This window comes from Erpetoichthys calabaricus, chromosome 2, assembly GCF_900747795.2.
Source record: "Erpetoichthys calabaricus chromosome 2, fErpCal1.3, whole genome shotgun sequence".
Classification (NCBI taxonomy): Eukaryota; Metazoa; Chordata; class Cladistia; order Polypteriformes; family Polypteridae; genus Erpetoichthys; species Erpetoichthys calabaricus.
In genome coordinates, this window is record NC_041395.2 from 8,528,474 (window position 1) to 8,555,361 (window position 26,888).

At 40.7% G+C, this 26,888-nt stretch overlaps 1 protein-coding gene across 2 annotated transcripts in view; it reads right to left on the reverse strand.

The window, feature by feature from the left end:
* Positions 1-23,025, reverse strand: part of cd44b (CD44 molecule (Indian blood group) b) — a 152,596-nt gene extending 129,571 nt beyond the window's left edge. The window contains exon 1 of one of the 2 annotated variants that reach the window (XM_051923614.1): positions 22,652-23,025. In XM_051923614.1, the coding sequence (XP_051779574.1) occupies positions 22,652-22,736 (85 nt within the window). In that variant the 5' untranslated portion in view covers positions 22,737-23,025. The remainder of the gene's footprint in view (positions 1-22,651) is intronic. The other variant, XM_051923615.1, reaches the window with a different exon arrangement.
* Positions 23,026-26,888: the final 3,863 nt, after the last annotated feature.

The following is a 26,888-nucleotide window of genomic DNA, read 5'->3' on the forward strand; positions in this document are numbered from 1 at the left end:
ATCCTTCTTCAAGTGGCGAAGGTGAGGAATTTAAAGCCAGTAGAGGACGGTGTGAAAAGTTTCGCAAGAGAAGTGGCATTTAATTTTTTTTCCCTGTGCTTAAAACTCATAAAAAAATGTTTACAGCGAGCTGTTCATAAGTGTCTAGCGCCAACTCTTACAATATTAGTTTTCGCTATTGTTCAAGGTTTTTACATTTAGTTTACTATTACACTGTGCATTCTATGGAATAATTAACTATTTTTGTGCTTAAAAAATATATATATTTACATACAGTTCGTACGGTCCAGAACAGATTAATTGTAATCACATACAATCTTATGGGGAAACTACGTTTGGGTCGCAACCAAATCGGGTCGCATCCAGAGTCCATCCAACCATCCATTAACCAACCCGCTATATCCTAACTACAGGGTCACGGGGGTCTGCTGGAGCCAATGCGTCCAAAATTTTGGAACGAATCACAGTCGTGACCAGAGGTACCACTGTACTTAGATATGGGGATGGATATTTGAGGAGTAAATCGCAAGACAAGGATTCTATTTTAATATTATGTACATTAAAGAACCATCAACAACAAATCAAATCAAAGGAATAATATATTGAACAATTATTATAAAAGGAAAGTTGAATAAATTGGACTCCGCAGCTGCATGAATAAAAAATTTACCATAATATTTTTATTTTGGCGAACAATTCAGGTAAATTAGCACTTTCAGTAAGAGGAAGTGGGTCCAAAGTTGCAAGAGTGTTGTGTTAGATAGATAGATAGATAGATAGATAGATAGATAGATAGATAGATAGATAGATAGATAGATAGATAGATAGATAGATAGATAGATAGATAGATAGATAGATAGATAGATAGATAGATAGATAGATAGGAAAGACACTATATAATAGATAGATAGATAGATAGATAGATAGATAGATAGATAGATAGATAGATAGATAGATAGATAGATAGATAGATAGATAGATAGATAGATAGATAGGAAAGGCACTATATAATAGATAGATAGATAGATAGATAGATAGATAGATAGATAGATAGATAGATAGATAGATAGATAGATAGATAGATAGATAGGAAAGGCACTATATAATAGATAGATAGATAGATAGATAGATAGATAGATAGATAGATAGATAGATAGATAGATAGATAGATAGATAGATAGATAGATAGATAGATAGATAGGAAAGGCACTATATAATAGATAGATAGATAGATAGATAGATAGATAGATAGATAGATAGATAGATAGATAGATAGATAGGAAAGGCACTATATAATAGATAGATAGATAGATAGATAGATAGATAGATAGATAGATAGATAGATAGATAGATAGATAGATAGATAGATAGATAGATAGGAAAGGTCTAAAACATTGAGATTCAGCAAAATCTCGAAAATCAAATTTTTGGACGATTACAATACTTTCCCTATACTTCGTATACGAGAAAGTTGGGGAGGTCTAAAAGCATACTCAGGTTATCGTGTTTAGACACACACATACACAGACACACAGACAGAATTCCAAAAATGGTATTTTCGGACTCAGGGAGGTCTAAAACGTCGAGATTCATCAAAATCTAGACATTGAATCTTTGCACGATTACAATACTTTCCCCATAATTCGCATACAAGAAAGTAAAAAAGAAGCCATATGTAGGCTTTTAGTGCATCAGCAGCCGACCTCCGCAGATTGATAGATTTAGATGAAGCTTTATTAATTCTATCAATGGACTTTTCGAAATGGATTACATTTTAAAAATGAAACAACCCAGTGTTGAGCAGTCATTAATGCTGTGGATTGCTATCCAGATGCAATAATGATTTTAGCGGTTATGGTACCACAGTTTAATATACCAGAAAGCAAATGGGCAACTGGAGACCAGAAGGCAAAGACCCCTGGACACTCCCAGAAAATGTGAAGGAAAGCAGCAGGGAGATCAAGAGAGCAGGAATGACACAATGGACCCGATACCAAGCCCTTTGTACGTCACTTCCCAGGAGTACGGAACGTTCTGTGAATTATCTGAAGTTGTGAAAACTAACAGTTTTTGGAAGACAAGCAGACATTCTTAAACATGGTATTCCAGCATATGCTGAGCAAACATACTGACCCTATGAGGGCAGCCAACAATGGCCCAATTGGGATTTGCACATCGTCAAAGCAAGCCCTCCAACGTCATTGGAGACCCCATCTACCCAGCACATCATTACCTTAAACTCCTCCCTTCTGGGAAACAATACAGGAATATTCATGAAGACACAACAAGACTGAAAAACAGCTTCTATCTCTGAGATGTTACACTACTGAATACTTTATCACATTAATTTATTATATATGTTGTTTAAGGAAAACTCAGGGAATGCCATTGTAATCTCATTGAATGCTGTCCTTAGTGAAACAAAGAAAGTTGGTTCTTCTGATCTTATCTTATCTTACATTGTCTGGTCTAGTTTTACCTTACCCTACCTTATCTTATCTTTCCTTTCCCCACCCTGGTCTTATCCCATCTTGACTTGCCTTACCCTATCTCGACCTCTCTGATCCTACCTTGTCTTAATACTTCATATTCTGTTCCCCTTCTCCTTATCTTATCTCATCTCATCTCATCTTATATCATCTTATCTCATCTTATATGCTCTTGTCTTGTTGTCTCTTCTTGCGTTATCTTATCTTGTCTTATATTTTCTTACATTGTCTTGTCTTGTTTTACCTTACCCTACCTTATCTTATCTTTCCTTTCCCTACCCTGGTCCATCCTATTTTATCCCATCTTGACTTGCCCTGCTCCATCCCATCTTCTCTTATTTTATCTTAACTTATCTTACCCTATCTCAACCTCTCTGATCCTACCTTGTCTTAATACTTCATATTCTGTTCCCCCTTCCTCTTATCTCATCTCATCTCATCTCATCTCATCTCATCTCATCTTATCTTATCTTGTCCTATCTTATCGTATCTTATCTTATCTTATATGCTCTTGTCTTGTTGTCTTTTCTTGCATTATCTAATCTTGTCTTATATTTTTTCTTACATTGTCTGGTCTAGTTTTACCTTACCCTACCTTATCTTATCTTTCCTTCCCCCACCCTGGTCCATTCTATCTTATCCCATCTTGACTTGCCTTACCCTATCTCGACCTCTCTGATCCTATCTTGTCTTAATACTTCATATCCTATCCCCCTTCTTATCTTATCTTATCTTATCTTATCTTACCTTATCTCACCTTATCTTACCTTATCTTATCTTAGCTTTCCTTTCCTTTCCTTGCCTTATCTTATCTTATCTTGTCTTGTGCATTCTTGCCTTGTCATCTTTTCTTGCATTATTTTATCTTGTCTTACCTTACCTTACCCTACCTTATCTTATCTTACCTTTCCTTTCCCCACCCTGGTCCATCCTATCTTATCCCATCTTGACTTGCCCTGCTCCATCCCATCTTGTCTTTTATTTTATCTTATCTCGACCACTCTGATCCTACCTTGTGTTAACATGCCATATCCTGTCCCACCTAATCTTATCTTATCTTATCTTTTCTTATTGTCTTGTCTTGTCTTTCCTTTCCATGTCTTGCCCCATCTTTTCTTGTCTTATCTTGTCTTATCTCATCTTACCTTGTCCTGTCTTACCTTATCTTATCGTATCCTATCTTGCCTTTAATTGCTTTATCTTACCTTGTGTTGCCCTGTATTGTCCTTTCCTGTCCTTTCTTAACCTATCCTACCCTATCCTAATATGTCTTTTCCTTTCCTTTCCTTGTCTTGTCCTGTCTGTTTCTTGGGTGTGCACACCGCACACATCAAGGCGCTATATGACCTACCACTCTGTGAGCCTTCTTAATGTCTTCTGAACTCTGTCTGCCAGTTGACACTGATGGGTCCACTATGACTCCTACATTCCTCCCATAAGGGGTACTTTTAAGTTTCAGACTTCCCATTCTGAAAGCAGATGTTGGTGTTTTAAAATGTTTGTCATCAATGACAAGCAGTTAGCAGATCTGCCAGCGTGGACAAAGGAAATCCCACCGAAGACATTCACGGATGTTGTTGAGACTTTTCTTGGCAACTACAGAGCAACAAACTACGTTCAGCTGGTTGACAACGAGCTCCATGCCTACAAACCCAAAAAGTGCAGCGCGTCTCTAAAGATTCCTTTCCTGCATTCACATCTTGGCTTCTCTCCTGCTAACCCCGGTCCAGCCAGTGATGAATATGGTGAAAGGTTTTAGCAGGACATTGCAGTGATAAGAAAGTGGTAACAGCGCAAGTGTCACGTGTCATGTCATTTTCTAACCCACTTAATCCAGTGAAGTGTCACTTCGGGTGGCTGAAGCCTATTCCACTTAGTATACGGCACAAGAAAAGAACAAAACCCTTGACAGGGCGCCAGACCATCACAGATCAGGAAAAGTGGAATCCATCAATGTTGGTCGACTACTGTTAGACACCAAAACGAGAAGCGTCAGAGACAGAGTAGAAGTGGTAATCAGCAGAACACCATCCATCCATCTATCCTTCTACTTGAACTAATGCAATGTGCCAGCATCACTAAGCAAATAAACAGCCCAAGTTCAATACAAATGAATTTCATGTTTCTCCAAATTCATATGAAGTGACACAAGCAATCTGAAATCATATTTATCCTCAGCTTGAAGATATCTTTCCAGGAAGTAAAGCTTAAAAAAAATATTGTTTTTCCAGTGTAAGCAGAAGTGTGCGCCCATACCGGCTGCAGGCTTACCGATACGATGTCTCATAAACAGGAAAGGTTAACATTCAACCATGGAGTCGTCTCCAGAAAGGTTCAGAGGTGGCACATTAGGTGGATAGAAAACAAAAATGCTGGCAGCTAAAACTTCACTGATAACTCAGTCGACCTGGCATGGGATACGCTGCAGAAATGCAACAAAACCGTAAAGCGCTTCAGCTTGGATTTCATTCTGGAGCTGTGCTTAGCAAAAACTACACGTCTGGTACCAACTGACTGTGTGATGAAATCACTAAAACTGCAACAACAGCAACGTATCCTTATAGTGGCTATAATGGCAGAGTTCACCGTGGAAAGAATATATGGAAATGTACAAAAGTGACCCTAAACCTGCCAATGTTCTCACTCAAGGAATACGTAATCATTAGTGCACAAGGAATACAATACAGCTGGTTACTGTGCAATGACGCTCTAGAGAATGGCGAGCGGTGACACGCTGGGTGACCAAGTCACCTAACCAGCCATTCTACACTGTGATTACATACTGCCATGGTGTCACTCTACATAATATCAGCTTTACTAGCATGAAGTAAAATGTCCACCAAGTCATAGATAGATAGATAGATAGATAGATAGATAGATAGATAGATAGATAGATAGATAGATAGATAGATAGATAGATAGATAGATAGATAGATAGATAGATAGATAGATAGATAGATAGATAGATAGATAGATAGATAGATAGATAGATAGATAGATAGATAGATGTAAAAGGCATTACTTAATAGATACACAGATACTAAGGATTGAATCTGGGGTCTTAGAGAAGCACTAGAGGGTGCTGTTGGGGGATCTGGATGTGCTGCAGACAAGCTGGGGGTGACACCCAAAGCAGTTCCCAGGTCAGCGTAAAAAGGAAGCCCAATGGCCTTATTTGACTGAATCATATTCAAGAGGCAGCGGGCAACACTCTACAGGAGGTGGAAGGAGAGAAATTAGATTTGTGTATTGTGGTGGTGGCTGATTGTATAAGGAAGGTGCTGGGGGCGAACAAAAACCTTTACATTGAACCTGGAATCGTGTTGGGCATTACTGTCTATGGTTTGGGGCTCAGTGGCACCCCTTATGGTTACACTATTAGTTACAACAGACAGATAAGTACAGGTACAATAATTAATGATAGATAAGACACTGTTTAATAGACAGACAGCTAGATGGGAAAGGCACTATATAATAGATAGATAGATAGATAGATAGATAGATAGATAGATAGATAGATAGATAGATAGATAGATAGATAGATAGATAGATAGATAGATAGATAGATAGAGTGAAAGGCACTATATAACAGATAGATACAGTGGTGTGAAAAACTATTTGCCCCCTTCCTGATTTCTTATTCTTTTGAATGTTTGTCACACAAAATGTTTCTGATCATCAAACACATTTAACCATTAGTCAAATATAACACAAGTAAACACAAAATGCAGTTTTTAAATGATGGTGTTTATTATTTAGGGAGAAAAAAAATCCAAACCTACATGGCCCTGTGTGAAAAAGTAATTGCCCCCTTGTTAAAAAATAACCTAACTGTGGTGTATCACACCTGAGTTCAATTTCCGTAGCCACCCCCAGGCCTGATTACTGCCACACCTGTTTCAATCAAGAAATCACTTAAATAGGAGCTGCCTGACACAGAGAAGTAGACCAAAAGCACCTCAAAAGCTAGACATCATGCCAAGATCCAAAGAAATTCAGGAACAAATGAGAACAGAAGTAATTGAGATCTAGCAGTCTGGTAAAGGTTATAAAGCCATTTCTAAAGCTTTGGGACTCCAGCGAACCACAGTGAGAGCCATTATCCACAAATGGCAGAAACATGGAACAGTGGTGAACCTTCCCAGGAGTGGCCGGCCGACCAAAATTACCCCAAGAGCGCAGAGACGACTCATCCGAGAGGTCACAAAAGACCCCAGGACAACGTCTAAAGAACTGCAGGCCTCACTTGCCTCAATTAAGGTCAGTGTTCACGACTCCACCATAAGAAAGAGACTGGGCAAAAACGGCCTGCATGGCAGATTTCCAAGACGCAAACCACTGTTAAGCAAAAAGAACATTAGGGCTCGTCTCAATTTTGCTAAGAAACATCTCAATGATTGCCAAGACTTTTGGGAAAATACCTTGTGGACTGATGAGTCAAAAGTTGAACTTTTTGGAAGGCAAATGTCCCGTTACATCTGGCGTAAAAGGAACACAGCATTTCAGAAAAAGAACATCATACCAACAGTAAAATATGGTGGTGGTAGTGTGATGGTCTGGGGTTGTTTTGCTGCTTCAGGACCTGGAAGGCTTGCTGTGATAGATGGAACAATGAATTCTACTGTCTACCAAAAAATCCTGAAGGAGAATGTCCGGCCATCTGTTCGTCAACTCAAGCTGAAGCGATCTTGGGTGCTGCAACAGGACAATGACCCAAAACACACCAGCAAATCCACCTCTGAATGGCTGAAGAAAAACAAAATGAAGACTTTGGAGTGGCCTAGTCAAAGTCCTGACCTGAATCCAACTGAGATGCTATGGCATGACCTTAAAAAGGCGGTTCATGCTAGAAAACCCTCAAATAAAGCTGAATTACAACAATTTTGCAAAGATGAGTGGGCCAAAATTCCTCCAGAGCGCTGTAAAAGACTCATTGCAAGTTATCGCAAACGCTTGATTGCAGTTATTGCTGCTAAGGGTGGCCCAACCAGTTATTAGGTTCAGGGGGCAATTACTTTTTTCACACAGGGCCATGTAGGTTTGGATTTTTTTTTCTCCCTAAATAATAAAAACCACCATTTACAAACTGCATTTTGTGTTTACTTGTGTTATATTTGACTAATGGTTAAATGTGTTTGATGATCAGAAACATTTTGTGTGACAAACATGCAAAAGAATAAGAAATCAGGAAGGGGGCAAATAGTTTTTCACACCACTGTAGATAGATAGATAGATAGATAGATAGATAGATAGATAGATAGATAGATAGATAGATAGATAGATAGATAGATAGATAGATAGGAAAGGCACTATATAACAGATAGATAGATAGATAGATAGATAGATAGATAGATAGATAGATAGATAGATAGATAGATAGATAGATAGATAGATAGATAGATAGATAGATAGATAGAGTGAAAGGCACTATATGACAGATAGATAGATAGATAGATAGATAGATAGATAGATAGATAGATAGATAGATAGATAGATAGATAGATAGATAGATAGATAGATAGATAGATAGATAGAAAGGCACTATATAACAGATAGATAGATAGATAGATAGATAGATAGATAGATAGATAGATAGATAGATAGATAGATAGATAGATAGATAGATAGATAGATAGATAGATAGATAGATAGATAGATAGATAGATAGATAGATAGATAGAAATGAAAGGCACTATATGATAGATAGATAGATAGATAGATAGATAGATAGATAGATAGATAGATAGATAGATAGATAGATAGATAGATAGATAGATAGATAGATAGATAGATAGATAGATAGATATTAAAAGCACTATATGTATGATAGATAGATAAACTGATAAATTTTGATAGATCCTAAATTGTTCCTAGTGTGTGCTTGGTGTGTGTGTGTGTGTGCCCTGTGGTGGGCTAGTGCCCTGCCCGGGGTTTGTCTCCTGCCTAGCACCCTGTGTTGGCTGGGATTGTCTCCAGCAGACCCCCGTGACCCTGTAGTTAGGATATAGCGGGTTGGATAATGGATGGATAGATAGATAGATAGATAGATAGATAGATAGATAGATAGATAGATAGATAGATAGATAGATAGATAGATAGATAGATAGATAGATAGATAGATAGATAGATAGATAGATAGATAGATAGATAGATTCTGACAGTCTTGCCAGTCCCAGGGTGGCACTATACAGGCATACCGCCATTAGTATAAAGGACCCCCAGTCGAGTTTCTTGCCACACTTTTTGTGAATGATTTCCTGTCTGAACGTCCTGTTTTCTTTTAATTCTCCCCTTTCACATAATCTCCAGGGGGATCATGGTTTTGTCCCATCACTGAGACTGACCTTTTAATGAGCTTTTTGGTTGGGTGGTCCTCTCTTGAAGTGATGTTAGCAGCCCAGCACACCACACTGGCCATCACAGAGTTGTAGAAGATGTGAAGGATGTCACTGCCCACCTTAAAGGAGCTCAGTCCTGAGATGAGAGAGTCTGCTCTGCCCTTTCTTCTATTGCTCCTCTGTGTTCCCAGTTCAGTCCAAGCTGTCATTGATGTGGACCCCCAAGTACTTGTAGGAGTGGACCACCTCCACATTCACTCCCTGAACAGAGACCAGGCATTGGTGCATATCGATAAGCAGTTCTTTGGTTTTGCTGATGTTAAGTTACAGTTAGTTCTCCCCCGACTCCTCTCCTTTGTCTTGCCCCCCTTATCAGTACCCCCATAAGTGTAGAATCATCTGAGAATGTCTTCAAGTGACCTGACCTGCTGTTACATTTCTAGTCTGAGGTGTACAGAGTGAAGAGAGATGGAGACAGGCCTGTTCCTTGTGGTGCTCCAGTGTTACTCACATCTGTAACCCTAATCCTAATCCAATAATCCTAATCTGGTGTCCTCTCGGACATCATGTTTCCTGCATTAAATATTTAATGACCATCTTGAGCATGATCTGGTGCATTTCTATTGAAGCTAATCAGATTATTATTTATAATCTGCACTGTGCTTGCCGTACCTTATTAGTAGCATGTAATGGTTATCATGAGAACAATGTCACTCTTGTTATTGTGGTAGACGTCCTGGCATGAAGTGCGTCTGACATTTATAATTTAAAATAAATTGCCTGAATGGGTTTGACATTACTGAAACTGCTGATAATGATCTGCTGAGCCATTCACTTAAAAGCGAGGAGGACGTGAGTGGAAGGACGAGGAGCTGACTTGCAAAAGGGCGGGCGCAGGCAGACAAGCGGTTCCACTTTTCGGTCAAGGGGCCTACGCTGGGAGTATTTCGGCAATGGGATGAGAAATTCTCATGATGGTGAGTCTCCAGATTCTGACTCCAAAGAATTTATTTAATTATTTTAATTAGCCATACAAGTGTGGTTCCTGGCAAGATGTACGCAGCTCAAGACGTACTTCATGCTTTATCCTCCTCCCATGTTATCTCTAGGCTTTATGACTCAGTCTCGTCTTGCTTATTACCCACTGACACTCATACTCCTTAAATAACAAATACCATGCCCACCACATTAGTCGCACACAGCGGACTTCTGTAAATGTCACCACAATCTCACCAACGGTCTTACAGCCAAAGGCAAAAGAATCACCCCCCGAATCACGCTTGGCCAAGTGCATGTCCTTAGGCACAAAGCACTCAGTTGGCGGCCATTAGGGTAAGGACTCGCCCTTCTTACCAGCCCGCCTGAAGCAGCACGGCTCATCTCCAAAGGACTTGCTGCCATTTCAGATCGGCATGATATGGAAATGCGACTTTGATCTCCACCGCCAATGAAAATGAATGAAAGCGTCTGATCATGAGATTAGCACAACACACTCCACGGACTGAAGGGCCTCTCTTTGTTTTGTTTCTACGTCTCAAAGTTGGCAGGCATCTCACCAACCGGGTGACAAGTAGCTTGTGCAAAGTTTCTAAATGTTCTCTAAGCTTTGCTTTAAATAGATGGCACCTTTGTATCAACTAAAATGCGGTGATGTTTAACAATGGCAATACTTTTCATCAACGCGACAGAATTATACAGCATAAGAGAAGGACAAGACAACGATAAGGAGTTGGGGCGCCACCCTGGTCACAAACCCAAATTAGAAAAAAGCACACAATAATTGTGGTGACGTCTTTCAAGACCGGAAGTCCGAGTGAACTGACAAAGAAGGCGGAGCTTTCGGATTTGAGTCATCCGGCAGGAAGAGGCGGATCCTGGTGGACAGACACCGGAAGTGACGTCAGCGGCGTTACAGTCGTCAATCATCCTTTCTACAGAGGGAGGAAGAGAAGAGGAGTTCGGACACAGCGCCAACCCCTGGAGCGGAGGTAGAATTGCAGTCACTAGAGCCCGTCAGCTCTCCGCTATGCACAGCAGGGAAAGTAAAGAGTTGCATTGTAAACAGTTCAATTTTACAAATATAATCTGTTAAATAAATGCATGTTATTACAAGTGAAGTGCTTACTTAAATTAAATTAATGAAGAAGGAAGAAAAGAGCGATGAACAGTGAGAGCTGACGCTGAGGGTGCAAGACCACACGTTTTAACTGTGTGGTGATTTATTATTATTATATTATTATTGTTACACATCTGGCTGACACCTTTAGCCCAAGGAAACATACAAGATCAGGATACGCTACAACCGATTACCGACATTTTTTTACATTTGCTCAGAGGCAGGGAATGAAGAAGCAACTCTGCAGTTTAAGGTCCAAACGACTCACCAGGCCACAAGGTGTAGCCCGGAATCCATTGCAAGGGGACGGTGAGAAAGTACGTGAATCATAATAAGCGTGATTAGTGAGCTGTCATTAAGCTTATTTTCAGGGGGTGTTCAAACCTCAAGAAAAAGACGGAGAACGAGACATTGGCGCTTGTGAAGTCGGGGGGAGCCACTTCAACCACCACTGATGTGCAGCATCCACCTGGATGACGCCACGGCAGCCATTTTACTCCAGTATGCTCACCGCCTATGATCTGTCAGCTGGTGAAGAAGAGAGAGAGAGAGAGAGACGATGCTATGGACTGGCCTCTAGCATATAAGCTGATAAATATTTGGCAAAGAAAGCGACTCTGTCACCAAAGTGAAACCACTAAGAAAAGAGAGAAACTCACTTAGCCGCTGATAGACAAAGGAGGCGAGCACATCGGTAAAACAAAACCACCGAGGAAAGAGAAACTCGCTTAGCTGCTAATACACAAGTGAGGCGAACACATCGGTAAAACGAAACCTCTGAGGAGAGAGAAACTCGCTTAGCCACTGATAGACAAAGGAAACAGGACAAACTTTAAAAATCAATAAGCAAACAGGTATCGGTGCTAAGCGGAAGGATAGGTGCGCTCCAACACATGGCGAGAGGTACAGCAACTTGAACGAAGGCTAACACGTGAGTGAGTGAGGTTGGCCCCTCCCGGCTCCCTACTCCGGAGGTCCTGCCTCCCACTCCCCTCGGCCTGCAGCCTCTCTCTCGGATTCGCAGGAATAAATCGGTACCACAAGTGAACTCTGATACTTAGCACGATGAGAAAAGTCGTAAAATCAACCGGAATGATCAAGTAAATTATATAAAAAAACCCGATCTAAATCCATTAAGTAGTTCTCTCATGAAAAGCGGATAAAAATACAGACATTGAATTTTATGTACAGTATATAGAAATTTTGAAATTTATTTCTGCTAATTATTATCAGTAGTGTATTATGGGGCTTGTTTTTTCATTTGTATTATGCTTTTGAAAATTGAACTTGAACTTTACTGCCAGGCAACACAGTTTCTAGAAATTTCTCTTGGTGTCCCATCGATACACATAACATGGACCATAGATTTAGACAATATGGTGTACATGACACCATCACGACATTATATACAGTAAACACAAGCATATAAAACAGTACAGTTAAGTAGAACTGCACTCCACCCTAAGGCTTGAGGGTAGGTGCGGGCACACTTTCTCTGTCTTAACAGAACAACTTAAAATATACTGGGCGGCTACCCCAAATCTTTTTTGGCTCCTTTTTTCTTTTGTTGGTGTGACACTATTATATAGTGCCTTTCACATATCTATCTATCTATCTATCTATCTATCTATCTATCTATCTATCTATCTATCTATCTATCTATCTATCTATCTATCTATCTAGTGCCTTTCATATTATTATTATTATTATTATTACAACAAATGTTTGAGATGCACCATCCTTTGGAATGACAAATCCAGTGCATATGTCTTTGTTATATGTCATTTGGTATGAGATTTGTAAAAGCAATGCTAGTGTTTTTGATGTGATTGCTCTTGGATTGACTAATGGAATGCATTTTGTTACGACAAATGTTTGCGATGCAATACCCTTTGGAATGACAAGTCCAATGCATATTTCTGTGTTATAATGCCATTTGTTATGGGATTCATAAAAACAGAATTACTGTTTGGATGCGTCATTTGTTGGAATGACAAAAGCAATTCATGTGTGTGTCTCTGTTATATGCCATTTGGTATGGGATTCATAAAAATGGTGTTACTGCTTGTGATGCACCATCTACTGAAAGTACAAATACAATACATTTGATTACTACAAATGGTTGTGATGTGCCATCTGTTGGAATGACAAATGCAGTCCATGTCTCTTTAATGTGCCATTTGGCAAGGAATTCTTAAAAACATAATGTTTGTGATGTGCCATCTGTTTGAATAACAAATGCAATGCTTTTCATCACTATAAATGTTTATGACATGCCATCTGTTGGAATGACAAATGCAATGCATGTGTCTCCATTACGTGACATTTGGTATGAGATTTGTAAAAGCAGTGCTAAAAGTTTCTGATGCCCCATCTGTTGGAATAACAAATGCAATGCATGTGTCTCTGTTACCTGCCATTTAGTATGAGATTTGTAAAAGCAGTGTTGAATGTTTGTGATGCGCCATCTGTTGGAATAAAAAATGCAATGCATGTGTCTCTGTTTCCTGCCATTTGGTATGAGATTTGTAAAAGTAGTGTTGAATGTTTGTGGTGCGCCATCTGTTGGAAAAATAAATGCAATGCATGTGTCTCTGTTACCTGCCATTTGGTATGAGATTTGTAAAAGCAGTGTTGAATGTTTGTGATGTGCCATCTGTTTGAATAACAAATGCAATGCTTTTCATCACTATAAATGTTTATGACATGCCATCTGTTGGAATGACAAATGCAATGCATGTGTCTCCATTACGTGACATTTGGTATGAGATTTGTAAAAGCAGTGCTAAAAGTTTCTGATGCCCCATCTGTTGGAATAACAAATGCAATGCATGTGTCTCTGTTACCTGCCATTTAGTATGAGATTTGTAAAAGCAGTGTTGAATGTTTGTGATGCGCCATCTGTTGGAATAAAAAATGCAATGCATGTGTCTCTGTTTCCTGCCATTTGGTATGAGATTTGTAAAAGTAGTGTTGAATGTTTGTGGTGCGCCATCTGTTGGAAAAATAAATGCAATGCATGTGTCTCTGTTACCTGCCATTTGGTATGAGATTTGTAAAAGCAGTGTTGAATGTTTGTGATGCGCCATCTGTTGGAATAACAAATGCAATGCATGTGTCTCTGTTACCTGCCATTTGGTATGAGATTTGTAAAAGCAGTGTTGAATGTTTGTGATGCGCCATCTGTTGGAAAAATAAATGCAATGCATGTGTCTCTGTTACCTGCCATTTGGTATGAGATTTGTAAAAGCAGTGTTGAATGTTTGTGATGCGCCATCTGTTGGAATAACAAATGCAATGCATGTGTCTCTGTTACCTGCCATTTGGTATGAGATTTGTAAAAGCAGTGTTAAATGTTTGTGATGCGCCATCTGTTGGATAGACGAATGCAGTGCATTTTCTTACTAAAAATGGTTGTGGAATGGCAGAGACACAGCAACTGGACAGACATACAGACAGACCCACAGACACATATCCTTTTACTAAGGTGGATGTTATTGTTTTCTGGCTCTTATTGTAAAGTCATTTGCTTCTGGTTCAAAAATATCCATTCATCTATCCATTATCTAACCCACTGAATCTGAACACAAGGTCACGGGGGTCTGCTGGAGCCAATCCCAGCCAACACAGGGCACAAGGCAGGAACCAATCCCGGGCAGGGTGCCAATCCACCGCAGGGTTCAAAAATATGTAACTAAGAATTTCATGTGAGAGTAATGACTCTATAAGCTTATAAACCTGTAATGTCAAAGGTTATTCTTCGGCTTCCCTACAAATCAGCCAATGCCCAAAGCTACGACGTCACAACAAGGTGGGTGAGCTACAGGTAAACCCTCGATGGAGATTCCTGTCCTGTGTGTAACATTTTACACTCAAACACGTCCCCTCAACCTCTCACAGGAAAGGCAGTTCATAAGACACGCAGGTCTTTTAGATGTAGGAGAGAAATGTAATGCCAGAATTAAAAAAAAAAAATCAACTGTGCCAATGTGCAGGCCAGGCCAGAAACTGTCAAACATCCAGATACCCACAGCAAGCTCAGCGGCCGACTTTCCTGGCAAGAGTAACTTCAAGGCCTCTGGTAACACTGCCTTTGGCCGGGGATCGTGACGCATTCCTGAATCACCTGGCAGACAGCCATGCCAATAACCATGAAATTCCAATGAAGTGAGGTGGTTTCACTGACAGCTATGCCACTCTTTAGCTGACTAATACTGTTTAATATCTTTACACATGAATGCAGACCTCAAAACTCAAACCCAATTAAAGTTCCCATGGAGGTTAGGAGTAGGCACTGACACAGCACGTTGCCACACCCATCACATGACAAACCACCTCAGGACCCCAGATTAGGACCCGAGTGCAGCCATGCGACGGGTGACACCTCCACACCACACAAGTTCAGATGCAATGGAACAGGGTGAGGTTTATTAAGGTTGCTGGAGTGCCAGTCCTGCTGCCAACCCATAAACATGGAAACAAATAAACAAGGATGGCACCATCAAAACGACAGCAAATGTGTACAGTGTAGGTATAAAATGACCTGGATTAAGGCTGGAAGTCTGTCTGCCACCGGCTCGTGATAGCTTCTATCATCCATCCATTTAATGGATCGGCTTAAATCTCATTTTTAGGGCCTACAGCCCACCCCAGGAGAGCTGAGCACAATGTACAAAACAGCTCTGGATTGGGCCCCTTCCCATAATTCAGTTTGGTGCGAATGAGTAAAATGTTTGCTTTAATATCAATTTACTCCATTTATTACCTCAACATGATTTTAATAAAAAAAGACAGCAGGTTGATGGAACACACAGCAAAGCGTTTGACGCTGGTCTTGGAAATTCCCCGAACTGGACAGGAGGCCAAAGTAAATGAAGGATGGACGACTCATTCATGGGAGGTACCAGACCTCCAGGTAGATAGGAATGCTGCTTCATTTCCAGACTCCTCTATGGTTCATTAGTTGTTTTTTTTTTAATTTTCCCTGGAAATTCAAGGGATTATGAAAACAAGGAAGCACTGAGGAGATCTCCACTGGGGCAGCCTGATTCAGAAGTGCCTCACAGGAAGGACCACATGACACCAAAAGTACGTAAAATGTCCTCCAAATCAACACTCTGGGAGCTGGGAGGTGGAGGATGAAGGAAGGGGCTCCTCTGGCATGAAGAAGATAGAGGAAGAGGAGGAGGTCAGAGAAATTACTGTTCAGCCTTTGAGAAAGTAGGAAGTTGGTGTGAACAGACTGAAGGTTAAGTAGATAAGGCATAGTCCTACTCAAGGTGCGTGACAGCAGGGGCAGCAGTTAGCCGAGACAGATCCAGACAAGTGTAAACTTTATTATATTACCGTGTGTGTTATACCCCTGGGGACCACCTTTCCATGTTACCTTCCCTTATATTCCATATTCCTCATGAAATCTTTAGTGTTTGAACTCTGGCCTCTACTGGTTGTATTCTACGTGCAGGACTTGTTCATGAGTGCTGCCCCAAGTCACTCACTCCATTGCTTTGAAAAGTGGGAAGCAAGCTGGAATATCTGGAGAAGAACCTCACAAAAGATACAGAGAAGATGGGACCTCCACACTAGCGGTCACTGAGCCCAAACGGGAATCCAGTCTGCTTGTGCTCTGAGATAGCAGCACTAACTGCTGTGCCACAAAGATGCACTTTAGTCAGTCTGTGATGTGTACATGAACAGTACAAACAGGAGGGTCTCAGAAACACACAGTAAGCATTATTCATCCATCCATCCATTTTCCAACCCGCTGAATCCGAACACAGGGTCACGGTGGTCTGTTGGAGCCAATCCCAGCCAACACAGGGCACAAGGCAAGAACCAATCCCGGGCAGGGTGCCAACCCACCACAGAGTAAGCATTATACATATATATATAGTGCTGTGGTGGGCTGGCGCCCTGCCCGGGGTTTGTTTCCTGCCTTGTGCCCTGTGTTAGCTGGGATTGGCTCCAGCAGACCCCCATGACCCTGTAGATAGGATATAGCGGGTTGGATAATGGATGGATAGATGAATATATATTGTGAGGGACTGCTGGTCGGCACGCCCAAAAGAGTGGAAGGATGGGGGAACGCAGCTACTTTGGGACACTGCCTCCCCCAGGATGGTAGATGGCAATTTCCCTGCAGCATACCAGTGCCCCGGGATATCATGGGATATGGAGTTCGGCTTCACAGCCCTGCTGGGTACCGCCAAGAGACGCTGCAGGGAGACAGGGATTTTTGATTCACGTATAGCCTGGAAGTACTCCTAAGTCACGGTGACGGAAGCCCCGAAGTACAACTGGGACCCGGAAGGATGATATAAAGGACTGTTGGGAACCCAGCAAGCAAGCCGGAGTTGGGAGGGAGTTGACAAAGCTTGCTGGGAGGTGTGGAGGAGAAAATTGTAGTGATTTGTGTGTATTGTTATTGTAATCTACAATTATTACTTGCCTGTGTATGGTGGTTGGGGTGCTTAGAGGCACGAAGGAAAGAATTAAAAAACCTTTCTGTGCTTTTACCTGGTGTCTTGGACGTTTGTCTGTCGGGTTAGAGGAGCGACATCGCCCTCTAGTGTCATAAAATACATATATATATATATATATATATATATATATATATATATATATATATATATATCCATCCATCCATTTTCCATCCATCCATCCATTATCCAACCCGCTGAATCCGAACACAGGGTCACAGGGGTCAGCTGGAGCCAATCCCAGCCAACACAGGGCACAAGGCAGGAACCAATCCCGGGCAGGGTGCCAACTCACCCCAGTATATATATATATATATATATATATATATATATATATATATATATATATATATATATATATATATATATATATATATATATATACTATCTGGCACCCCACGACTCTGCCTGCGTAGTAGTGAAACAGGACAAAGTTCAAAAATCAATAAACAAGCAGGTATCGCTAGCTAAGCGGAGGCGAGTTAAGCTCCAAAACGTGGCCAGAGGTTTGACCAACTCAAACGGAGGTTGGTGCGTGAATCAGGAGGGCTCTGCCCGGCTCCGTACGCCTGACATCATGCTTCTCCCTCTCCTCGGCCCACAATCTCTCTCTCGGATTACCGTAAATACATCGCTCCTGCAAGCAAACTATGATTCTTAGCGCGATGAGAGAAGTCGCAAAATCAACCGGAATGTTCAAGCAAATTCTACAAAAAAACCCGATCAAAATCTGTGAAGTAGTCCTCTTGTTCACTAGCTAAGTGCAGGTAAGGTACACGCCTCAAGGCTGGCACGTGAGTGAGGAGGGAGATCGTCCGGCTCCCCACTCATGACATTATGCTTCCCCTTCCACTTGGCCAGCAGCCTCTGTCTCAGATTAGCGCGAATATATCGCTCCTGTAAGTGAACTATGATTCTTAGTGCGATGAGAGAATTCACAAAATCAACCGGAATGTTCAAGCAAATTCTAGAAAAAAACCTGATCTACATTTCTCATTTGCTAACTAAGAGGAGGTATGGTACACGCCCCGAGGCTGGCGCATGAGTGAGGAAGGCCCTGCCCACCTCCTCTTGGCCCGCTGCATATCTCTTGGATTCGCAAAAATAAATTGGTACCACAAGTGAACTACGATTCTTAGTGTGATGAGAGAAATCGCAAAATCAACCAGAGTGTTCAAGCAAATTCTAGAAAAAAAACCTGATCTAAAGCCATGAAGTAGTTCTCTCGTGAAAAGTGGACAGACAGACATACAAATGTTGGATTTTATATAAATATATTTAGATATAATAATAACATATAAATATATAGATATAATAATAATATATAATATTCATATATATATATATTTATATATAATATATATATATATATATATATATATATATATATATATATATATATATATATATATATATATATATATATATATATATACAGTATATATACTGTATATTTAGATATAGATATGTGAATTTCCCCTTAGGGATTAATAAAGTATCTATCTATCTATCTATCTATCTATCTATCTATCTATCATTATATAGTGTCTTTCCTATCTATCTATCTATCTATCTATCTATCTATCTATCTATCTATCTATCTATCTATCTATCTATCTATCTATCTATCTATCTTGCGACGAGAGACATTTGTGGCATTGCATATCTTAAGTCCCGGAGTGCGTGGCTCCAGGCGGGTGCAGGTACACTTCAGAAGGTGCACATGCCGCTCCATACTGTATTGGGGTCCTTGGCTGATCGCACATTCACTTTGGTCAAGTGCTTTATTCACACCTCGGAGCAGCTGAACGACTGTATCCGCCTCCAATCAGTGCTATAAAGTGAGCCTGTACAGCGAAATTGAGAGAGGAACCACATGAAGCACAGGAAAGAAGACAGAGGGGAGAATAAGTCGAATGTGAACATTTGGGTGGAAACCTGCAGTGAGCATGGCGGAGACAAGACAGGCTGAGCAGTAAGTGATTGGAGCTCTGAGGGGTGTTCCCATTGATCAGTGAAGAAGCAGGGATGTGGAATGAACCTCTCAGGCATCCAGGTAGCGCCATGCCATCATATGGGATGACGGAGGTCTGGTTGTGAGCGTCCCGGAGGGTGCCCGGTCAAGGCTGGCGCAACAGGAATCAAGAGAGTTGGTTGTAGCTGTCGGGGGGGCTCCGTCAGTTGGAAGATCCGCTGGGGAGACTTGCAGTGAAAGACGTGCCGACTATTTTATTTGGATTTTAGATTTGTTGCTTTTATCCTTGGCGATGTTGCCCTCATTTTTTAATGGATGATTTATTTATTGAAGATGCACTGCACTTTAGGACGCTGTTTGTTTTAAAGCAGAGCACTGAAAGACTTTGCAACTACCCTTGCTGACTGTGTGTGTCCTCTTTTTCCCGGCTCAGCCTTGGTCTATGACTATCGACGGTTCCGGGTTCAAGTTGCCGAGGACTGTGGAGCCAACCCGCACCTGTCTAATCCCGCACCCTTTGACCAAGCTGGACCAAATTTGGCCTATTTGCTCTCTTGTACCATATGGACAAGACAGACTGGAATGTAAAATCTTGACCCTGAGGGTCCCATTGATTTTTTATTCATTTCCTGTGTGTTACAGTTTGCACACCAGTGCCACCTGCTGGCTCAGACTAAATGAAACATCTTAACAGACTGAAGCCAGGCCAGCAAGCCAAATGAGCAGAGCGTAACATGACTTACTTGGGCAATGCCACCTGCTGCTAATATACGAAGCCTAAACGAGACTGGAAGGGCAGCGCAACACAAAGGGTCATTGTTTAAATTCTGCTTTGTTGGCTTTTCCCATTGGGATTAATAAAGTATCTATCTATCTATCTATCTATCTATCTATCTATCTATCTATCTATCTATCTATCTATCTATCTATCTATCTATCTATCTATCTATCTATCTATCTATCTATCTATCTATCTTTTCTTCATAATGTAAGCACTACAAACTGTCCGTGAAGAGGACGAGTTGGACATGACAGAGTTCATGGGGGACAACCGCAATTCTGGAATCCATTTGGACCCCAAAAGTATCTCGACATGGGATGGGACAGCTAGCAATGACAACAGGGCCACCATTTAAAAAAACAAAACACATACATAAAACTTTGCTTTTCCTTAACCCATTCTACAAATATACACTGGGCAATGGTGGGCACTTGGACTGGCATACCGACAAACAAATTATTTTCCAAGTATACACAGCTTGCCTTCTGTGTTTGCCCAGTTCACTCAGCTGCTATCAGTGCACAAATATTGTTGAAAAGAGCTGCCACACCCCGACTGCTCCTTTAAAACCTTTTATCAAGCGTGGATTCGATTACGTCAGGCGAATTAAAAAATCCATGGTGACCACAAAAATAGAATGGATCTCACTTCAAGGGGGGAAAAAAAATAATAATTAAAGAAAAAGAGAGTGCCCTTTCTAACAGTTGTGAACAGATTATCGGGTGGCTATGCAATTCCTGGTAAGAAAGACAAGAAGAGACGAAACAAAGATGATTGTAGAAAAGAACTGAAAATTAAGATCCAGCAGGAAGGAGTCCGTCTGTTGTTACCTTCTACGCTTTACAGCTTGAAGGACTTTAAATCACATTGAGGGGGGATTATAAAGCACGTAAGTTCCAGGCTACTTCAGAATACAAAAGGGTGACTTGTTATCAAGTGATATTTACTTTGATTCCAAATGAAGCCTACAAGGCATTGTGAAGAGAGACAGAAAGAAGGAGGGAGCCATCATGAACACACCCTGCACAATTTCACCGCCGGCATTTAAGGACCCAAAGCAGCAGCATCTTCGCCCAAGCAAAGGGGGTCTTTGTTACCTTATGTTCTGTACAGAGGTGTTGGGGGGGGTTAAAGTATATGTGATATTTCCTTAAGCTAAAGAAAAATAGGTGGGGGGGGGGGGTTCGTTGTTGCACCTTTACATGCCATACATGAAAGAAACCATGTGTCATGTGCCACCCCTGAGGTGTGTGGGCTGCTTCTATTTTAATGACTTCTTCTTCCACCAAGATTTGGCCTAATAAGATAGAAAATCTCCTTTTCGGTTTGATTCACAGGGTTGGGTTTTTTTAAAAGCTTGCCGAGCCATGCGAAAGAGGTCTGTGCTCCAGAATAAGGATAATCCAATCAGTTGTGAAGCTGGCCACCAAGCCTTTAAATCCACTTAAGACTTGGATTTTAGAGAACTTGAAGGCATGCACGTTATACATTTTACATTCCATATGCAATTTGCTTAGCAGACACTTGTATCCAAAGACGTCAAAATCATCGAGTGTACAGCCGTCTGGAGGTTGGCTCCTTAGGGACAAGGGGACAACACTGATTGTCACAAGTACATTTCTAAATGCATGAAGTCAGTATGACAGGTATATAAATATCTGTGACTTTATTTTGAAATGTAGGAGGGCCCAGCTGCATGGAAGAGGGCTGATGAGGCAGAGGAGTAGGAAGAGAAGAAGAAGCAGCTTTTGAACAGATATTGATCGTTCTTATCCATGATAATCAAATTAGAACATTTATCACGAAATATTTATGATCGAAAAAAATGTTACAGATAAAAAAAAATATTTATACATCTATATTAGATGTATTGATTAAGTCAGGCATCATAAAAAAGAATGAAGTTCACTGTCTCGGAAACAAAAGAAAGACTCGATCTAAGACAAGCCAGCCGGACCGCGCGCACCAATTCATTTGCACCCTGGCACGCACGCCCAGCGAGTAATCCTGTCAAACGCAGTCCCCCCAAACTCCATCTCCCCCCACCCCACCCCTGGCGCGATCATTCGTCAGCCAACCTGTTAGCTTCGCAAGCAGTCGAATTGGACGGAGACTGGCGGAAAACTGCTGTTTATATTGGGGGGGGGGGGGGGGGGGTGTTTGCAGAACCCACTCAGCACACCCCATCGACCGCCCCCACAAATCCCTCATGGCCAGGTGGTGCAATAAACAAGTCGCTTTCTCCCACAGCATCTACCTTCACGCAAGGCAAGACTGGCAGCAGGGTAAAAAAAATAAATTAATAAATAAATAAATTAAAAAGAGCGCGCAGCCCTGCGCTCCGCCAGCCTTCGAGCCGTTTACTTCTGGCAGCCCGCAGGCAGCGCGTGTTGGCGAGCCTTGAGGAAATCGAGCATATATGTCACTTTGCAAAAAAAAAAAAAATAATAAATTAAATAACAAAGGGGCTTACCTTTGAAATCGTCTGGAGTCTGCGCCAGAGTGAATCCACAGGTGATGGGCGACAGCAGCAACAGCAGCACCGAGGTCCACGACATTGTCCGCGTTATTTCTGGGGCGAGTAACAGGTCCGCTTCGTGACGATCCAGCCAGCCAGTCAGCCGCTCGGATGGAAATGGACCCGCTAGGCGGTTTGCGCGCGAGTGCGTCTGTGTGTGTGTGTGTGTGTGTGTGTGCGGGAGCGCGCGGGCTGCGCGAGAGTTTGGCGAACTTTTTTTTTTTAAATTTCTGTACGTCCGTCCGTCCTTTTGTCTTCTTCTCTACAGTGTGGGCTGCAAGAAGCACGAGAGGCACGACAGGCACAGAAGAGAATCAGAAGAAAGTGAAAGAGACGGGGAGGCAGGGATGGGTGGCGCTCCGACCGACACACCCATCGAGCGGGGCTGGCCGGGAGGTAAACTGCTTTGCTTTCTCTTCTTCTTCTTCTTCTTCTTCTTCTTCTTCTTCTTCTTCTTCTTCTTCTTCTTCTTCTCTTTTTTTTGTCACCTCTTACGGCCATCTCACTGCCAACGTGAAATTGGATCTAAACCAGTGATTCTCCAAGTGCCGTGGACCGAGCAGCAAAGATATGAAGGACCACCTAATGCCCGACAGCCACTCATTACGATACATCCCGTTTAATTTCCTGCATGTGTTCACACAGAGTCACTCGTGGTGCAGAGAAGAAGAAGAAGAAGAAGAAAAAGAAGAAGAAGAAGAAGAAGAAGATGCAAATAGTGAACCACCAGGTTACACAAAGCACCTCCTTGTTTTCGAGTGGCTTCACACAGTATTCACTTTCTTCACACTTATTATACCATCACATATCGCTCAGGTGGCCAAGACCTGTCCTATCCTTGGGACATTTAGTTGGGCTAAGTGAAAAAAAAAAAAAAACACCCAACCCAGGGCACTCATTACACCTAAATCATTGATAAATGGAGTCATATCAACACTCTCACATACATAACAACCTCTTGGCACAAAGGGGCACAGACCTTTTAAAAATGTCTGCCTCATATTCCTTAATTGCTCTGTCAGAAGAGACCTGGTCTCCTGCAATGGTCACTTAGTTCTTTGCTTTCCTTGCAATATGCTAACTAACAAAAAGATCAGGAGTGGTGTCCCCTGGGCTTTCTCGTATACTCTATTGCTATTGTGAATTTCCCCTTGGGATTAATAAAGTATCTATCTATCTATCTATCTATCTATCTATCTATCTATCTATCTATCTATCTATCTATCTATCTATCTATCTATCTATCTATCTATCTATCTATCTATCTATCTATCTATCATATAGTGCTTTTTCTATCTATCTATCTATCTATCTATCTATCTATCTATCTATCTATCTATCTATCTATCTATCTATCTATCATATAGTGCTTTTTCTATCTATCTATCTATCTATCTATCTATCTATCTATCTATCTATCTATCTATCTATCTATCTATCATATAGTGCTTTTTCTATCTATCTATCTATCTATCTATCTATCTATCTATCTATCTATCTATCTATCTATCCATCCATCCATCCATCTTCCAACCCGCTGAATCCGAACACAGGGTCACGGGGGTCTGCTGGAGCCAATCCCAGCCAACACAGGGCACAAGGCAGGAACCAATCCCGGGCAGGGTGCCAACCCACCGCAGTCTATCTATCTATCTATCTATCTATCTATCTATCTATCTATCTATCTATCTATCTATCTATCTATCATATAGTGCTTTTTCTATCTATCTATCTATCTATCTATCTATCTATCTATCTATCTATCTATCTATCTATCTATCATATAGTGCTTTTTCTATCTATCTATCTATCTATCTATCTATCTATCTATCTATCTATCTATCTATCTATCTATCTATCATATAGTGCTTTTTCTATCTATCTATCTATCTATCTATCTATCTATCTATCTATCTATCTATCATATAGTGCTTTTTTTCTATCTATCTATCTATCTATCTATCTATCTATCTATCTATCTATCTATCTATCTATCTATCTATCTATCTATCATATAGTGCTTTTTCTATCTATCTATCTATCTATCTATCTATCTATCTATCTATCTATCTATCCATCCATCCATCCATCTTCCAACCCGCTGAATCCGAACACAGGGTCACGGGGGTCTGCTGGAGCCAATCCCAGCCAACACAGGGCACAAGGCAGGAACCAATCCCGGGCAGGGTGCCAACCCACCGCAGTCTATCTATCTATCTATCTATCTATCTATCTATCTATCTATCTATCTATCTATCTATCTATCTATCATATAGTGCTTTTTCTATCTATCTATCTATCTATCTATCTATCTATCTATCTATCTATCTATCTATCTATCTATCTATCATATAGTGCTTTTTCTATCTATCTATCTATCTATCTATCTATCTATCTATCTATCTATCTATCTATCTATCTATCTATCTATCATATAGTGCTTTTTCTATCTATCTATCTATCTATCTATCTATCTATCTATCTATCTATCTATCTATCATATAGTGCTTTTTCTATCTATCTATCTATCTATCTATCTATCTATCTATCTATCTATCTATCTATCTATCTATCTATCTATCTATCTATCATATAGTGCTTTTTCTATCTATCTATCTATCTATCTATCTATCTATCTATCTATCTATCTATCTATCTATCATATAGTGCTTTTTCTATCTATCTATCTATCTATCTATCTATCTATCTATCTATCTATCTATCTATCTATCTATCTATCATATAGTGCTTTTTCTATCTATCTATCTATCTATCTATCTATCTATCTATCTATCTATCTATCTATCTATCTATCTATCTATCTATCTATCTATCATATAGTGCTTTTTCTATCTATCTATCTATCTATCTATCTATCTATCTATCTATCTATCTATCTATCTATCTATCTATCTATCTACTCAGATATGGGGATGAATATTTGAGGAGTTCTCCCCGTGTCTTTGCTCCGGTTTCCTCCCTCAGTCCAAAGACATGCAAGTTTGGTGCTTTGGCGATTCTGAATTGTCCCCAGTGTGTGCTTGTTGTGTGGGTGTGTGTGCCCTGCGGTGGGCTGGCACCTTGCCCTGGATTTATTCCTGCCTTGCACCCTGTGTTGGCTGGGATTGGCTCCAGTAGACCCCCGTGACCCTGTGTTAGGATATAGCAGGTTGGATAATTACTGACTGACTGACTGACTGATGTACATTAAAGAACCATCAAGAACAAATCAAATCAAATCAATAATATAATGAACAATTATTATTAAAGTTGACTCTGCAGCTGCCTGAATAAGAGGTAAAGCACCACTTTTGGTTAACAGAAATAGCCCAAAAGTTGATAGAAATCTACATTTTGTACCTAACACTTCTATGCAAAATTTGGTTGACCAAAGTGAAAGTGTACTCATGTTATTGTGTTTACACAAACACATCCATCCATTTTCTAACCCAGGGGGTCTGCTGGAGCCAATCCCAGCCAACACAGGGCGCAAGGCAGGAAACAAACCCCGGGCAGGGCGCCAGCCCACACACACACACACACGGGACAATTTAGGATCGTCAATGCACCAAACTTGCATGTCTTTGGACTGTGGGAGGAAACCCACGCAGACATGGGGAGCACAAGCAAACTCCACACAGGGAGGACCCGGGAAGCGAACCCACCTTACTGCAAGGCAGCAGCACTACCACTGTGCCACCGTGCCGCCCATATATATATATATATATATATATATATATATACAGTATATATTATATCTAAATATGTATATATATGAATATTATATACTGTATTATTATCTGTGGTGGGTTGGCACCCTGCCCGGGATTTGTTCCTGCCTTGTGCCCTGTGTTGGCTGGGATTGGCTCCAGCAGACCCCCCGTGACCCTGTGTTCGGATTCAGTGGGTTGGAAAATGGATGGATGGATATATTATTATATTTAAATATATATATATATATATATATATATGCATATTATATATTTTAATTATATCTATATATATATGAATATTATATATTATCATTATATCTAAATATATTTATATAAAATTCAACACCTGTTTGTCTGTCTGTCCACTTTTCATGAAGAGAAATACTTCATGGATTTAGATCGGGTTTTGTTCTAGAATTTGCTTGAACACTCCGGTTGATTTTGCGACTTCTCTCATCGCGTTAAGTATCACAGTTCGC